We start from the raw sequence: 15,996 nt of genomic DNA on the forward strand, positions 1-15,996 counted from the left end.
CTCAAGCCCCGCCCCCGACGACAGACAACGTCCTGCGGCCCCGCCCCGCCCTCAAGCCCCGCCCCCTGGGCGCAGCTCTCGCGAGACCCGGGGCGCCGGCGGCGCGAGATGTGCGGTGGCTGTGTGGGCACCGAGTACCCGGAGCGGGTGAGGGGGGGGGACCCGGGACGGGCCGGGACCCACCGGGGCCGCTCCCCGGCCCGGTCCCAGCCTCTGCTGCCGCCTTAGGGTACCACCTGCCTGGAGGGCGGCTCCTTCCTCCTGAACTTCGTGGGCTGCGCGCAGTGCGGCCGCCGGGACTTCGTGCTGGTCGCGAACCGGGCCGCGGGCCTGCACGGCGGGGAGGAGATCGTCACCTATGACCGTGCGAGGGGGGGCACCGGGAGGGTGGGGGTGTGACCTGTGGGATCTGGGGGTCTTGAGAGCCGAGGGGGACATTTGGGGCCTGGGGCTTAGGGGGTCGCTGAAGGTTGGGAAGGGGGTGGTCTGGAGGACTGGGAAGGGTCTGGAGCTCGGGGAGGGACCTGGGGGCTCGCGGGGACCTTTGGGGCCTGGGGTTTGGGGAGAGCCCGGGCTCAGAGGAGGGGGGAGGCCTAAGGGAGGGTTAATTTGGGGAGGGAAAATTTCGGGGCCCAGTATTCAGGAGGTCCCTGAGGATGAGAATGGTGGCTTCCCAGGGACGGGGTCTCAAGTTTTGGGAGGGGTTGTCAGGGAGCTGAGGGGCATTAAAGAGGGGTGAGGTGCTTGAGAGGGAATTAGATGCTTTGGGGACAGGGGGTCTGCACTCCAGGAGTGAAGGCAGGCACAGAGGGTGGGGGCTTGTCCCGAGGAATTTGGGGGGGGGGGTATACCCCAGGGACAGTGCCTGCCTCCCCTCACCCCACTGTCCCCCGTCCTGACAGACCTGTGCAAGAACTGCCACCACCTGATCGCGCGCCACGAGTACACCTTCAGCGTGGTGGACGACTACCAGGTGAGCCCTTTTTCCCCACAACCCCCTTCCTGGCTCCTCTGCCTCTGGAATGCCAGACCCAGCCTTTCACGGGCTGATTCCCACCTGCCCTGGGACGGAGCCTTGAAGGATTCGGAGCTGCATCCCTGTGCCTGGGGCTACCTGGAGGCTTCCGGGACTAGGCACTAGTCCGTGCCTCGTGGAGGGAGCTCAGCTCACCTGGCATGGGAATGTGGGTGATGGGAGGAGCCTGTGCCCCCCTATTCCTCATCCCTGTCACATTTTGTATGCAGCAAACTGCTGGAAAAAGGGCTCAGGGGAGCCAGTGGGGCTGGAAACGAGATCCGCCGGCTCCGATTGCAATCGGGGATCGGGTACCAGATCCGGCTCAGGTTTCCCTGTGGGGGAGCAGGGCCGTGGCAGCCCCCCTTTTTCCATCCCCTCCCTTTTCCTCCCCCCAGGAATACACCATGCTGTGCCTGCTCTGCGGCCGTGCCGAGGATTCCATCAGCATCCTGCCCGACGACCCTCGCCAGATGACCCCGCTCTTCTGAACTGGTGTGTACCCTGGGATGAGATCCCTGGAGCCACGATCCCTGGGGACCACAGAGCCCCTTACGTGATTCTCTCCCCCAGACTTCCAGCCTGGATGCAAGGAACGCCCGCCACCGGATGCTCCTGTGTTTCTGGAAGCCCTGTGGCTCTGACCCTGGCTGCAGGGATGGGGTGCAGCACCACAGCCCGAGCCCCCCGTGTGCTGAAGACATAAAGGAGACCCCAAAACAGGGTCTCTGTCACCCCAAAACAGAATCCAAAGGGATTCCCACCCCATCCCTGCCTCAGGAGGCCTCTTGTGTGGGGCAATAAATGTGACACGTGACAGCTCAGTGGTGCAGGTGGGAGTATTTTGGGGCTGGGCTTCACCCCCTGGAGCTGGTGAAGGGTGTTGGGGGCTGATGGGAGGATCAAGGGGGCTTCTCCCATCCCAGGAGCCTATGGAATTCCTCTCTAGTCCTTCCCAGCACTTGAGAGCCCACTGCACTCTCGCAGTGCTCTCCTAAACCCTGCAGAGAAACAACTTGATTATTTTCCCTCCCTGAGGAGCTGGTTTGGGGTCACTTCTGTGTGCCCTCGGGTGTGTAACTCGGCCCTGCCCTGCCGGGAATTTCATATTCCTGAGGCGGGAAGGAGCGGGGTGTGGGAAATCACTGCCCTGGGGTGAGTGAGGTGCTGCTCTTGGCACCCGGCCCCAGCAACAGCCTCGGGGAACTGGGTGCAACCTGCCTGGCTCCCACCTACCCCTGTGCCACCGTTTCCTGGTCTGGCACCTTGGGGCTGCAGCCTCCTTCCTGCTCCCCCAACAGCCCCCAAAACCCACATGGCTGTGGGTATGTTCCCAAGAGCCTCGTGGATCTGGGTATGTTCCCAAAAACCACACGGATCTGGGCGCGCTCCCTCCGGCTCGTTTATTGCCCCCAGCCCGCGCCGCCCCAGCGGCTCCAACCCTCCACCCCCATCGAGCCCCCTCCCCATGGCAGTTTCGGAAGGGGCTGTCACCCTGCGGAGAGTTGGGGCCACCCCAGGGTGACCTCGGAGCTGGGATCACATCGGAGCCGGGACCGTGCCAGAGCCGGGGTTACTTGGCCAGCTTGAGGAGGCGCTGGATGTCGGGCTCCAGCTGGGCCGTGGGCACGCGGGGGCTGTAGCGCCGGAACGGCTCCCCCTCGGGCCCCACCAGGAACTTCTCGAAATTCCAGGAGATGTCGGAGCGCCGCACGGGGCTCCAGGTGACGAAGCGGGGCTCGGCCATCAGGTGTGCAGCCTCGTCGGCTGGCGCGGGCAGGTGAGCCTTGAGGTAGGCGAACACGGGGTGGGTGTCGCTGCCGTTCACCTGGCACTTCTGGAACAGGGTGAAGTTGGGCTCGAAGCCGCCCCCGGGCCGCACGTGCTTCAGGGTGTTGAGGATCTCCTCGTTGGTGCCGTTCTCCTGCGGCGGGGAAGGGGAAATCCGGGAGCTGTGTGTTTCCCTGCCGTCCACACCTCCCCCCCCCGCCGGCCTCGTAGCCCACGAGACTTACCTGGTAGCCAAACTGGTTACAGGGGAAGCCCAGCACGACCAGCCGCCGAGGGTAGCGGGCTTGGAGCTGGTTGAGCTGGGTGTAATCCCGCACCGTGGTGCCTCAGAGCGACGCCACGTTCTCAATCAGGACCACGCGGCCCCGGAAAACGCCGAAATCCACCTTTTCCCCCTGCAGGGAGGTGGCGCTCAGGTCGTAGAAGGACTTGGCGATGGGGATGGTCATGGCTGCGGGCTCGGCTGCCTCCCCCCCGCGCCCGCGCCGCCTCTTAAGGGCTTCCCGGTGCCCACGTCATGGTCCAAAGGTCTGCGGGCCCCGCCGCGGCTTGGGAGAAACCGGAGCTGCCCGTCCCACCCGTGGAAGGAGGAAGGTGGCGCAGGGCCAGGGCGATGCTCCACCTGCCTCAATAATTCATGGCACGGCGCGGTGCGGCTGCTCGTCCCAGTGCCCGCAGGATGCGAGATGCTGCCGGCCTGGCACAGCGTGTTCCCGAGGTTTGGGAATGACAGTGGGAATCAGGGAATAACGGGAGTCTGGGAGCTGGGGCTGTGTGGGCTGGAGGGTGGTGGGGACGGGTACCCCAGCACTTCTTGCCTGGCGCTGCCTTGGCATCGCCTCTGGGGTCTCCTGTGCTGCCATCCCAGTGCCCACCAGTCCCAGGGCCTGCTGGTCCCAGTGCGAGCTCAATCCCTGGGCCCGTCTGCTGTGGTGCCCACCATTGTCCTGGTGCCTGCCCATCCCGGTGCCCGGCAGCATCTCAGTGTCCACCTATATGCTAGTGACCATCATCCCAGGAACCACCCATCCCACTGGTATTGGCCGTGGCACCCCACGGGTGCCATGTCCCATATTCCTGTGCCCAGCCTGGAAAGGGGACACCGTCCCGGCCACCCTGGATCCACCTCAATTATTGATCACCGATCGGGTGTCCGTGCCCAGGCCGTGCCTGCCGCACGCTGCTCCCTGTGCCGGTGCCACCACCACGGCATCGTGCCCACAGCCCCCCACGGAGCACACGGACCACCAGCACCTCCAGCATCACCTTTATTCTGCAAACCGTGTGTGTAAAACTCGGGGGCTCCCACGGGCACGGGGTGGACACCGGGTGGGCACACAGCGCCTGGACACCCCCACCCCACTCTGCACATCGGGGAGGGCACCCCCATGCCTTCTCCCCCCGCCCCGTTCCCTGTGGGGTGTCCCGTGTCCCTCCCCGCCTCCATGGGGACCGCCCCAATCCCGCCCCTATCGTGCCCCCTCCCGGCACAGCCGGGGGCCGGGTCAGGGGGGTCCCAGCCCTCAACACCAGCAGGTCTTGGGGGTGTCCTCGCCCTGCAGAGGTTGCTGCTCCTCCTCCTCCAGCCGGGCCAGGGTGGGGGCGCGGGGGGGTCCCCGCAGCTCCTCCAGCTCCTTGCGGTGCGCCTGCAGCACCAGCTCCGTCAGCCGCGTGAAGGACTGCGGGAGGGGGCGTGTGAGCCCGGGAGAACGCGCCCAGAACCCCTCCAGAACCTCCAGCCCCCCCTCCCAGTCCCCTCGGGACCCCCCGACCCTCCTCCCAGCCCCCCCATACCTCCTTGATGTTGAGGTTGCTGCAGGCACTGGTCTCGTAGAAATCCATCCCGTATTCCCTGGCCAACTGTGGCACCAGGATTTTGGCGGGGAGGGAGCGTGATTTGGTGGGGGGGGATTCAATAACCCCGCTTCCCCCCCGGAACGTGCACAGCCGGGCACGGACAGACGGGTGAGCTGGGGGGGGCTGGCATAGGGGAACCCCCCGGGGCTGGGCATTGGGGGCTTTGGGGGTCCAGAGGTCCTGGGAGGGGTCCCTGGGTGCTTTAGGGGTGCAGGGGACCACGCTGGAGGTGTAAGGAGGGGTTGGGGGTCCCTGGACACCCTGGGGGTGCACTGTGAGGTGGAAAGGGGGTTCCTGGAAGTGTGGGGGGGTCAGCAGTCCCTGGGTACAGACTGCGGGGGAAGGGGGGATGTCCCTGGTCATGCTGGGGAGCACTGGGGATATTTGGGGGTCCCTGGACACAGGTAAGGCTGCGAGAGGGCTGATGGGGTCCATGGAGAATGCAGGGTGGGCTCAGGGAGGGACTGACTAAGCCAGGGGTAGAGAGGGGGGTACTGGATGATTTGGGGGTCTAGAGGTCCCGGGGAGACACTGGGGGGAGTCACTGGGTGCTTTAGGGGTGCAGGGGACCATGCTGGAGGTGCAGGGAGGGGTTGGCGGTCCCTGGACATCCTGGGCAGGGCACAGGGAGATCTAAGATCAACCCTTGGGGTGCACAACTACTGTGGGGGAGCAAGGGGGTTCCTGGATAGTGGGGGGGCTATTTTTGGGGTGCCTGGGTACAGACTGCAAGAGGGTGGGAGATCTCTGGTCATGCAGAGGGGGGAGCTGGGGCTGTTTGGGGTTTCCTGGACACAGGTAAGGCTGCGCGAGGGCTGTTGGGGTCCCTCGGGAGTGCAGGGGGGGGGTCTGACCACCCTGGGGGCGCAGGGGGTGGGGTCCTGCCCCCCCGGGGGGCACAGGCCAGCCCCCGCTCACCTGCAGCCCTTGTTCTTTGGGCACTTGCCTCTTGTGCTCCTCGTCCGCTTTGTTCCCGATAAGGATTTTCTGGACGCCGTCGGGCGCGTACTGCGGGGTGAGGGGGCGGCGTGAGGACCCCCCCCCCACCACGGCGAGGGGACGCCCACCTCCCTCCCATGCACCCCTACCTCATCCACGTCGCTGGCCCATTTCACGATGTGCTGGTAGGAGCGCTCGCTGCTGATGTCATACACCAGGAAGATGCCCTGCGGGAGGGGGGGCCGGCCACTGACACCCCAAATCCGTGCCTCAGTTTCCCCTCTCCTGCACGCCAGGATGGGAACCCCCCCGTACCTGTGCCCGCCGGTAGTACTGCTTGGTGATGGTCTGGTACCGCTCCTGGCCGGCCGTGTCCCTGCCCGGGGACAGCGGGTCAGTGCCACCACCCGCGGCACGAGTTGGGCAGGGCTCAGCCCCCACTCCGGCTGGGGGAGCGGGACTCAGACCCCCCAGAATGCCCCCCCGGCATCCAGTGCCGCCACTCACCAGATCTGTATTCGCACCTTGATCCCGTCCACCTCGATCGTCTTCATCTTGAAGTCGACACCTGGGACGGGGACGGGAGAGGGGACGGGGGTGTCCCGGTGTTCCCCACCGCTGGAGCTGCTGTCACCGGGGGCGCTCCGGTTCCCTCCTGGCCCACCCCAAGCCCCGCCGTGGCCCGGTGCTGGTGCCCACACCCGGTGCCAGGCCTGGCAGGAGGTGCCAGGTAGGTGATCCCGGTGATTCCGGTTCCCCAGTGCTGCGGCTTCCCGGTGCTGTGGCTGCCCACTGCTCCCGGTTCCCGGCTGCATGCTGCTCCCGATTCCCCCGTGCCAGAGATGCCCAGTGTTCCCGGTTCCCCCGTGCCCATGATTTCCTGGCTCCCTGATGCTCCCGGTTCCCCAAAGCCGCGGCTCTCCAGTGCCCCCGGTTTCCCAGTTCCCGGGTACTGCGACTCCCGACGCTCCCGGTTCCCACAGTTTTCCCACTCTCCGGTTCCCCGTTTCCCCGGTGTTGCAGCTCCCCAGTGCCCACGGTTAACCGTATCCCCGTTGCTCACAGTTTCCCGGTGCCCCCGCTTCGCCCGTGCCCGCCACTCCCCGGTTCCCCGGTGCCCACGACTCCCGGGTGCCCTGGTTTCCCGTTTCCCCGATCCTCTGGCTTCTCAGCTCCTCCGTACTCCTCCCTTTCCCGGTGCCCACGGTTTTGCCCCTCCCTGGTTTCCCGGTTCCCAGGTGCTGTGGCTCCCTAATACCCCCCAGTTCCCACGGTTTTCCCGCTCCCCAGTTGCCCGGTTTTCCGTTTCCCCGGTGCTGCAGCCTCCCGGTACTCGCGGTTTCCCGGTGCCCACGGCTCCCTGCTTCCCCAGTGCTGCGGCTCCCCAGTTTCGCGGTGCTCCCTGTTTCCCGGTGCCACGGCTTCCCGGTTCCTCAGTTCCCCGGTTTCCCTTTCCCCCGCTACTGCGGCTCCCACTGCTCCCATTTCCCCGGTGCTGAGCCTTCCCACTGCTCCCGGCTCCCCGATGCTCCCGGTTCCCCGTTTCCCCAGTACTCCCGCTTTCCCGACGCTCCCGGCTCCCCGTTTCCCCGCTCCCGCCGCCGCGCGCTGCCGGTACCGATGGTGGAGATGTGGGCGGGGTGGAACTGGTTGTCGGTGAACCGGCAGAGCAGGCAGGTCTTGCCCACGCCCGAGTCCCCGAGCAGCAGCAGCCGGAACAGCACGTCGTACTGCTTGGCCATGGCGGGCCCGGGCACCGGGGCCGCACCGGAGCTGCGCCGCCGCCGCGCCGGGCCGGGCTGGCACCGGGGGATGCACCGGGGCGGGGCGAGGGCGGCGGCGGCGGGAGGGGGCACCGGGGAGTGGGGGGGGGGAACCGGGGGATGCTGTGGGGAACGGGGAGGGGACACCGGGGATGCGGGGGAGGGAGCACCGGGAGTGCACCGGGGATGCACCGGGTGCGGGGCGGCACCGGGGGATGCTGTTGGAAAACGGGGTGGGGACATGGAAGAAGCACCGGGGGAACGGGCGAGAACACCGGGGAACGCTCCGGAGCACCGGGAGAGGGACACCGGAGTGCACAGAGGAGGGAGAACCCGGGATACGCCGGGCATGCAGCAGGGGATGAACCGAGGGATGCTCCGGGGCACCGTGGGGAATTGTAGGGGAGCTCCGTGAGGGACACGGGGGAAGTGGGACCGATGGGGACACCGAGGGATGCTCTGGAGCGCCGGGAGGGACACACGGGAGGCACCAGGGGATACGTTTGGGATGCTCTGGAAAACAGGAGATGGGAAAAACAGGGAATGTACCAGGGGGACTGGTGGGGACAACGGGGATTCTGAGAACACTGGGGGATGCTCTGGGGGCACTGGGAAGGAGACACAGGGGTGCAGCAGGGGACACTGGGGGGACATGGAGCTGCACCAGGAGAGTGTGTGACACTTTGGAAGGATGGGATGGCATCCAGGGGGGCTGGACAAAGGTGGGCCCATGGGAACCTCGTGGCGGTCAAGGAGGCCAAGGGCAGAGTTGGCACAGGGATTGGGACAACTGCCGGGATCAGTGCGGGATGGGGGTGATGGGGTGGAGAGCAGCCCAGAGGAGAGGGATTTGGGGGTGCTGGGGGATGCAAGGCTGGATATGACCCGGCAGCCCAGAAAGCCAGTGGTGTCCCGGGCTGTGCCACTGGCAGCGAGGGTAGCAGGTAAGGAAGGATTATCCTGCCCTGCCCTGCTCAGGTGACATCCCACCTGGAGCACTGTGCCCAGCTCTGGAGTCCTTGGCATGGGAAGGACATGGAGCTGCTGGAACAGGGCCAGAGGAGGCCATGGAGATGATCCGAGGGCTGGGGACAGGCTGGGAGAGAGCTGGGGGAGTCCAGCCTGGAGAAGGGAAGGCTCCAGGGAGACCTCAGAGCTCCTTGCAGTGCTTAAAGGTGCTCCAGAAGAGCTGGAGAGGTACTTGGGACAAGGGCCTGGAGGGACAGCACAAGGGGGAATGGCTCCATAGTGGAAAAGGGGAAATTTAGACTGGATATTAGGGAGAAATTCTTTACTGTGAGGGTGGTGAGGCACGGGAATTGATTTCCCAGAGAAGCTGTGGCTGCCCCTGGATCCCTGTGAGTGTCCAAGGCCAGGTTGGATGGGGCTTGAAGCAACCTGGCCTGGCGGCAGGTGTCCCTGCCCAAGGCAGGGGGTTGGCACCGGACGAGCTCCCTTCCAGAAACCCAAATCATGGCTTTCGGCGGTGACGTCATGCATGACGTCACACCGCGATGACGCTGCCGCCCTCCCGGCATGCGCGCCGGGGCCGGGCGGGGAAGGGGCGGGGCCAGGTGGGAGGGGCGTATCGGGGGGGCGTGGCCTCTTGTCCCCTCCCGGCCGCCGTCGCCGCTCCCCGCGGGCCGCAATGGCGGGAGCGGCCCCCGGGCCCGGCGGGCGGCGGCGGCTGCGGGACGACGGGCTGCGCACCTGCACCTCCGCCGAGCAGGTGTGCGGGGCTCGGGGGGCCGCTGCGGTGCTCGGCGACGGGGCTCTGGGAGGGCCCAAGAGTGGGGTCGCCGGGCTGCAGCGGGACTGGGGCGCGGGGTCTGCGGTGCCGGCCCTGGGGCTGCCGGGCTGCCGTGGCGCTGGTGTGTGGGGTGCCGGGCTGCCGTGGGACCGGCTGGTCCCTGCCCCAGTTTCCCCACGCCAGGCGCTGGCCGCACACCCACCGCTGTCACAACAGCTCGGTCACCCGGGGGTGGGTTTTGGGGGCTCGGGGGGTGCTGCCACCCACCAGCCTCTGCAGCCCCCGGGGGACATCCACGGGGGCTGTGACACGTCCCCTAGAACTAGTTCGGGGCGGGTGAGAGGTCCTGCAGCGGGGGCAGCCAGACTCCCTCCTCCCGCCCTCTGTCCTGATCCAGCCGCTGGCAGCTCCCCTGGGTGCCGGGACGGGGTAAAAAGTGACTGCTGGTTTCCCAATCCTTGGGATTCCTGCTCAGTTCCATCCTGGCAGGACACAGTGCCATGCATGTGGGTGGGAGGCTGCCCCTCCCAAACCCTGAGGCCGATCCTGGAGTATTTCCTGGAGGATTACCCTGGGTCCTGAGTTGGGGGTGTTGGAGTCCCTGGTTATCCCAGCGTGAATGGGAGGAGCGTGTTTTCCATGGGGGTCCCAGGATGACCAAACTCCAGCTGGATTTGTAAAGCAGCACCAGATCGTGCTGAACTCTGGCATAATTCGTGTCACAAAGCTCCTGGCAGCTCCCACTTTGGTTTTACTGGATGAGACGGGGCCATGAGTCGGATATAAAGCCTTGGGATGGGGTAGAAGCTGGGGGGCTCAGTGGGGATCATTTTGGGATGTGCAGAGCCACTTCCCAGAGCTCACCACAGTCTTTATTCCCTCTTTCCCTGCCAAGTCCAAGGTGGAGGACATCGTGCAGGAGGTCTATGATGCCTACAAGACAAACCATCACTCCTCGCAGTGAGTCCCAGAGTTCCCGATATACATATATATATAAATAATTCCCATCCCCAAAAAAAAGCAACACCTCCGGCTGTGGTGGGATCCTGCCTCTCCTGCCATTGCCCCCCTGCTTTTCCAGGCCACCCTGCCTGCTCATCCCTGTCCTCCCTGTCTCCCAGGTACGTCCTGCAGCGGGAGAAGCATTTCCATTACCTGAAGAGAGGCCTCCGGCAGCTCACCGAAGCCTATGAGGTACCGGGAATGCCGGATATCCCGCCCTGGAGCCGCTGGCTGGGGCGAACCCCTCACCCCGGGGCTGTCACCGGGATCGTCACCAGGGGTTTTCCGGCCCCAGAGTGGACACAGCGTTCCCTGTGTGCTCGTGGGATGCAGTGATGCTCCGGGGGTTCCCTTTCCTGTCCCCTCACTCCTGCCTGCTCGTGCAGCACCCTGTGTCCAGTGCCACTGCCTGACTGTCCCCTCTGTCCCCTCAGTGTCTGGATGCCAGCCGCCCCTGGCTCTGCTACTGGATCCTGCACAGCCTGGAGCTGCTGGATGAGCCCATCCCGGAGTCGGTGGCCTCTGAGTAAGTGGTGGGAGCCAGGGAGGGGACCCCCACCCTGCCATGGCCAGCGTCCCCACGGGCCACCCGCGTGACTCCGGAGGTGCCACCTCCCGCTGTCCCCGGAGCAAAGGAGTGCTTTGTCTCCCTGTCGCCGTCAATGCCGCCCATTCTTCCGGAGGCTCCCTCGTGACGGCAGAGATGGGGGGGTGACACCCCCGGCTCCGGCCTCGGCGGGGGTTCACGGGGCTGGGGGGGGACATATCGCCCTGCCGGGGCGACACAGGTAACAACGAGCCCCTTGCCCACTTTCCTGCAGCGTCTGCCAATTCCTGAGGCGCTGCCAGAGCCCCCAGGGTGGATTTGGAGGGGGTCCCGGGCAGCACCCCCACCTCGCCCCCACCTACGCCGCCGTCAACGCGCTCTGCATCATCGGCACCGAGGAGGCCTTCGGCATCATCGACAGGTCTGGGGGCCGGGGGAGCTGGGGGGGATGTGGGGGGTGTGTCCCCCTTCCCTCACAGCCGCTGGCTCCTGCAGGAAGAAGCTCCTGGAATACCTGTACTCTTTGAAGCAGCCGGATGGCTCCTTCCTCATGCACGTGGGTGGAGAGGTGGATGTCAGGTGGGTGAGGGCTGTTTTGGGGGGCTGGGGCACTTTTGGGGAGCCAGTGCTGGGAGCTGGTGATGATTTTGGGAGCCGGTATCGTTTTGGGGAGCTGGTGCCGTGGCGATGAGCTACGTGACACGTGAGCCGTAGCATGGGGCTGGTGTCAGCAGCTGGTGCTGTTTTGAGGAGCCAGTGTAATTTTGGGGAGCCAGAGCTGCAGCAGGGAGCGGGTGCTGCATCCCTGCGTGCCCTTTTCCCACATCCCTGAGCACCCTTTTCCCGCAGGAGTGCCTACTGTGCCGCCTCAGTGGCCTCACTGACCAACATCCTGACGCCCGCGCTCTTCTCCGGGACGGCCGAGTGGATCGCCAGGTGAGATTTGGGGACAGGAGGAGCACATGGGATGGCATTCCCGGCAGCGGTGCCACCCTGACCCTGCTCCCACAGGTGCCAGAACTGGGAGGGCGGGATCGGCGGCGTGCCGGGCATGGAGGCGCACGGCGGCTACACCTTCTGCGGCATGGCCGCGCTGGTCATCCTCCAGCAGGAGCATCTGCTCAACCTCCGGAGCCTGCTGGTGAGTGATCCCTGCCCGGGGCACGGGGGGTCCCATCCCACTGGCGATCCCTGATCCCACACTGGCTCCGATCATCCCGCAGCACTGGGTGACCGGGCGGCAGATGTGCTTCGAGGGCGGATTCCAGGGCCGCTGCAACAAGCTGGTGGACGGGTGCTACTCCTTTTGGCAAGCCGGGCTCCTGCCCCTCCTTCATCGGGCACTCCATGCCAGGGGTGAGTTGCCATGGGCTTCCTGTGCTCCCCAGAACGGCATCTCCAGGGATTTGACACCTCCTCCTGGTGTTTCTCCTCCGGGTTTCCTCCCAGGTGACACAGCGCTGAGCATGGCGCACTGGATGTTCGACCAGCTGGCACTGCAGGAATACATCCTCCTGTGCTGCCAGTGCCCGGCCGGGGGGCTGCTGGATAAGCCAGGAAAGTGAGTGACAGGGGGAACATGGGGCTGCCCAGCCCCCCAGGCTCCCCCTCAGCATCCCGGTATGTCCCTGCGCGCAGATCCCGGGATTTCTACCACACCTGCTACTGCCTGAGCGGGCTGGCCATTGCCCAGCACTTCGGAAGCGGAGACCTCCACAACGAGGTGGTCCTGGGTATCCCTGAGAACTGCCTGGTAGGTGCTGGACATTGCTGGGGTGGGCAGGGCTGAACTTCCAGGGCTCCACAGCGCCGGGAAACGCGGATCCGATGGAGGTAGAGAGAGCTGGGATGCAGCCTGGAGAAGGGAAGGCTCCAGGGAGAATTTAGAACCACTTCCAGTGCTTAAAGGGGCTCCCAGAGAGCTGGAGAGGGGCTTTGGACAAGGGCTTGGAGTTACAGGATAAGAGGGAATGGCTCCAAAGTGAAAAAGGGGAAATTTAGATGGGATATTGGGAAGAAATTCTTCTCTGTGAGAGTGGTGAGGCCCTGGCACAGGTTGTCCAGAGAAGCTGTGGCTGCCCCATCCCTGGAGTGTCCAAGGCCAGGTTGGACAGGGCTTGGAGCAACCCGGTCTGGTGGAAGCTGTCCCTGCCCACACTGGGTTGGACTACAAGATACTTAAGGCCCCTTCCCATGCCAACCCCTCCAGAATTCCATGACTAACCTCTTCCATCCCTCTCTCTCTCTCCCACAGCAGCCCACGCACCCCGTCTACAACATCGCCCCAGAGAAGGTGGCGAGGGCAGTGATGCACTTCCTGCAGTATCCCGTGCCCAGCCTGGATCCGGCACCCGCTGCCGACTAGGGGGGGTGTCCCGCTGCTGCCTGGGGGTCCCACAGCCCCGGAGTGTGCAGCCCAGCCCAGCCCATCCCGTGGCGTGGTGGCCTGGCCGGCACAGCGAGGTCCTCAGGGTGCTAGCAATACCAAAACCCAGCCTGCCCCGGGCCGCGCCTCCCGCTGCCGTCCCGGCCGGAGCCAGGTGGGACACGGGCTGTGGCAGAGCTTTTTGGCATCAATAAACCAGAAGTGACACCCTGCCGTGTGCTGGGGGCCCTGGGGACAGGAGGCGACACCGTGTCCGGGCTCTGGTGGCACCACTTCCCTCATTCCAAGAACACGCGGTGACCACAGGGGAAGATAAATTAAGTGGAATTTTGGCTTTTTTTTTTTTTTATTATTTATAGTCTTATAGTAAAGGGAAGCCTTAACTTGCAAGACAACTCTGGGCAGTATGTACAACATACCTTAAATCCATGGAATGGCATCAAAATGGGGGGAAAACGGGCACCTACGGGGCAGGGACGGGCCACTGGAGTTTGGATAATGCCACGGAGGTGGGAAGGGGCCAAAGGAGGGGAAAAGGAGGAGGAGGAAGAGGGGGGGAACAGGACCCCCCAAGCCCGGCTCTGTGCCAGGTCGTGCTCCGCCGACTCGGGCAGGTGGAGTTTGCACACGGAGAAAATAAATAGGGAGACCCCCCCCCCAGTACTTGCTCCCTTTTTTTGGGGGGCTGCCCGGCTCCTCCCCGCTCCGGACTGCGCTGGTCCCCGGCTATAAATAGAAATGCTCCTATAAAACCAGGAGGGACAGGGGAGGGGGGTCACTAGCAGGGGGGGCAGCAATAGGGGGGTCTCCCTGTTTCCCCCCCCAAGTCTTTCGGCTCGGCCTGACCGGCTCCCCCCGGGGCCGGTGCGGTAGGAGCAGGGAAGGGGCCGGGGAGGGCTGGAAAGCTGCAGTCCGAGAGCTTCTAGGAGCGGAGGGAGCGAGTCCTGCCGCGGGCCAGGGGCCGCCGGGGGGGCCTAACTGGCCTCCATGCGCAGCTTCTTCCTGCTCTGCGGCTCGTCAGGCTCCGAGTCAGAGCTGGAGTCGGAGCCGCCGTCGAAGGCGGAGATGGCGCTGCCCTTGGGGTTGGTGTAGAGGCTGTTGTCCGCAGGGTAGCTGGCCTGGAGCTGGGCACTGGAGCGGGCCTTCTCCAGCGCACGCACTGTGGGGACGGCACGGTCACCCTGTGCCTGGCCCCCGGGATCACAGCTCCTGCCACACCCCGGCTCCCATGGGATCCCGCATCACAGCTCCTGACACACTTCAGCTCCCACCAGCTCCTGGATCCCAACCCCTGCTGGACCCCAGCTCCTGGACCCCAGACCCTGCCAGACCCCGTCTCCAATCGGATCCCAGCTCCCACCTTGCTGCTCCAGCAGCGCGTTCTGCCGCTTGAGGTCGTCGATGTCCTGCTGGTGTGTGTGGTTTTTCCGGCGCATGTACTGGATGTACTCTGTGGCTTTATCCAGGATTTGGGCCCGGGATGCCTGTTGCAATAGTGGGAAAAGCCAGAGGCAAGATAAAGACCTAGTCCAGTGGGAAAACCATGGGATTTCATCTGCCTCATCCCACCCTGGCTCCACAGCCTGGCTCTGGTCTTCACTGGGGACTCCCGTGGTGGGACAGAGCCTTGGGAATGTCCCAAAACACGAAGCCTGGACTCTGGGTGGGCGTGTGTCCGTGCTCCCAGCACGCTCCATAAACTCACCTTCTCTCCCTGGAGCGAGGGCACGGAATCCCGCAGGCTGTGGAAGCTGTCCTTGATGTGGTCCCTGCGCTTGCGCTCCAGCGCGTTGTGATGAGCCCGTTTGTCGGCCTAGGAGGGGGGGACAGGGGTGGCACTGGGTGGGGGGCCACCACCTGCACCCCCAGAACTCCTCCTGGGAAGCGCTGTGGGAGCCCGGCTGCGCCCCTGGGGCGGCTCCGCGGCCGTGACGCCGCCGGCTTAGCCGCGAGGGCGGGGAAGGAGGCGGCTCCCGGTGCTTTCGGTTTTCCCGGCTTCCTGCTGCCGGGGCAGCCCCGGGCTCCGGAGGGGGGGTAAAGCACCTTCGCCCTGGAACGTGGTTTCCCCCCCACCAAAACAACCAGGCACAAGCCTTCCTCTGCCAACCCCCTGTATAGTACACCCCTCCAATACCCCCCAAATACGGCCCCACCCCCCCCAAACTGACACAGCCCCACACGTTCTCTCCCCCAGACCCTCCCACTTTACCCCAAAAGACTCCGCACTCCTCCTGCCCTAAAGAGCCCCAGATCCCTCTCCACAAGTCCCGCAACCCCACTGGCGACCCTCCCCATGACATCCCCATCCCCGCAGGACACCCCCAAACCCCTTTTCCCCCACAAGACTCCCGGCCCCGCAGATCCCCCTGTGTGTCACAGCTCCCGGCAGACCCCAGGCCCCAAACGTGTGTCCCCCCTCAAGAAGAACCCCGACCCCACAGGACATCCCCAAACTCACCCTCCCCTTCCCCAAGACCCCGTTCCCCCCGATCCCCTTCCGTGTCACCCCCTCCCCAGATCCCCCCCTCACACCCCCACCCACGTGCTCCCGATCCCGGGGTGGGGGCTGCGGAGGGGTCCCCCCAGCGACCTACCGCGGACTGGAACCTCGGCTGCTCCTCCTGAGGAGCCCCGACCCGGGCGACGAGGAGGAAGAAGAGGAAGAGGAAGAAGATGGTGGAGGGGGGGGCGCCGCCATATGAGGGAAGAACACACACAAACCAAACGTTACCCCATTCCCAGCGCTCCTAGGGCGGGGAACGGCTGCGGGGGGGGTTACCGCGGGGCTGTCCCGGGACCGGGGACCCAACTCACGTCGCTCTCCACCTCGATGTCATCGTTGTCGCTCATCGCTCCCGCCCGGGTGAAGCCGCGGGCCGCGCCGCCACAACAACAGCCCGCACCGCGCGTGCGCGGGGGGCGCTGCGGGCAGCAATGGCGCCGGGC

General features: G+C 65.4%; 5 protein-coding genes across 9 annotated transcripts; 2 read left to right on the forward strand and 3 right to left on the reverse strand.

Moving 5' to 3' along the window:
• Positions 1–47: 47 nt before the first annotated feature.
• On the forward strand, positions 48–1,839 carry CHURC1 (churchill domain containing 1). 2 transcript variants are annotated; one of them, XM_017809687.1, is made up of 5 exons: positions 48–147; positions 229–364; positions 903–973; positions 1,414–1,510; positions 1,589–1,839. In XM_017809687.1, the coding sequence occupies exons 1-4, from the start codon at positions 109–111 to the stop codon at positions 1,504–1,506; spliced, it is 339 nt and encodes a 112-aa protein (XP_017665176.1). In that variant the 5' UTR covers positions 48–108; the 3' UTR covers positions 1,507–1,510; positions 1,589–1,839. The 2 variants fall into 2 exon arrangements, with proteins under 2 accessions (XP_017665176.1, XP_017665177.1); XM_017809688.1 differs by having other exon boundaries at positions 1,597–1,839.
• Positions 1,840–2,495: 656 nt separating this feature from the next.
• GPX2 (glutathione peroxidase 2) lies at positions 2,496–3,279 on the reverse strand. Its single transcript, XM_017809683.1, has 2 exons — positions 3,031–3,279; positions 2,496–2,939 (listed from the first exon to the last, which is right to left on the reverse strand). Exons 1-2 carry the CDS (start codon positions 3,253–3,255, stop codon positions 2,589–2,591), a joined length of 576 nt encoding a protein of 191 aa, XP_017665172.1. The 5' UTR covers positions 3,256–3,279; the 3' UTR covers positions 2,496–2,588.
• A 782-nt stretch (positions 3,280–4,061) lies between these two features.
• On the reverse strand, positions 4,062–7,371 carry RAB15 (RAB15, member RAS oncogene family). 3 transcript variants are annotated; one of them, XM_017809681.1, is made up of 7 exons: positions 7,221–7,371; positions 6,110–6,170; positions 5,918–5,978; positions 5,752–5,829; positions 5,582–5,671; positions 4,601–4,666; positions 4,062–4,485 (listed from the first exon to the last, which is right to left on the reverse strand). In XM_017809681.1, the coding sequence occupies exons 1-7, from the start codon at positions 7,342–7,344 to the stop codon at positions 4,330–4,332; spliced, it is 636 nt and encodes a 211-aa protein (XP_017665170.1). In that variant the 5' UTR covers positions 7,345–7,371; the 3' UTR covers positions 4,062–4,329. The 3 variants fall into 3 exon arrangements, with proteins under 3 accessions (XP_017665170.1, XP_017665169.1, XP_017665171.1); XM_017809680.1 differs by lacking the exon at positions 7,221–7,371 and adding an exon at positions 6,302–7,068; XM_017809682.1 differs by lacking the exon at positions 7,221–7,371 and adding an exon at positions 6,302–7,068 and having other exon boundaries at positions 4,354–4,485; positions 5,610–5,671.
• Positions 7,372–9,013: 1,642 nt separating this feature from the next.
• Positions 9,014–13,440, forward strand: LOC108494800 (protein farnesyltransferase subunit beta-like). The gene is made up of 12 exons (XM_017809679.1): positions 9,014–9,094; positions 10,011–10,075; positions 10,237–10,309; positions 10,552–10,643; positions 10,939–11,085; positions 11,160–11,243; positions 11,514–11,600; positions 11,676–11,805; positions 11,888–12,020; positions 12,114–12,225; positions 12,303–12,417; positions 12,919–13,440. The coding sequence occupies exons 1-12, from the start codon at positions 9,014–9,016 to the stop codon at positions 13,027–13,029; spliced, it is 1,230 nt and encodes a 409-aa protein (XP_017665168.1). The 3' UTR covers positions 13,030–13,440.
• MAX (MYC associated factor X) lies at positions 13,396–15,963 on the reverse strand. Of its 2 annotated transcripts, none has more exons than XM_017809686.1 (5): positions 15,865–15,963; positions 15,645–15,671; positions 14,756–14,863; positions 14,411–14,534; positions 13,396–14,209 (listed from the first exon to the last, which is right to left on the reverse strand). In XM_017809686.1, the coding sequence occupies exons 1-5, from the start codon at positions 15,898–15,900 to the stop codon at positions 14,025–14,027; spliced, it is 480 nt and encodes a 159-aa protein (XP_017665175.1). In that variant the 5' UTR covers positions 15,901–15,963; the 3' UTR covers positions 13,396–14,024. The 2 variants fall into 2 exon arrangements, with proteins under 2 accessions (XP_017665175.1, XP_017665174.1); XM_017809685.1 differs by having other exon boundaries at positions 14,411–14,540.
• Between the last annotated feature and the right edge of the window lie 33 nt (positions 15,964–15,996).

This window comes from Lepidothrix coronata, unplaced genomic scaffold (assembly GCF_001604755.1).
Source record: "Lepidothrix coronata isolate B3197 unplaced genomic scaffold, Lepidothrix_coronata-1.0 Scaffold27, whole genome shotgun sequence".
NCBI classification, from domain to species: domain Eukaryota; kingdom Metazoa; phylum Chordata; class Aves; order Passeriformes; family Pipridae; genus Lepidothrix; species Lepidothrix coronata.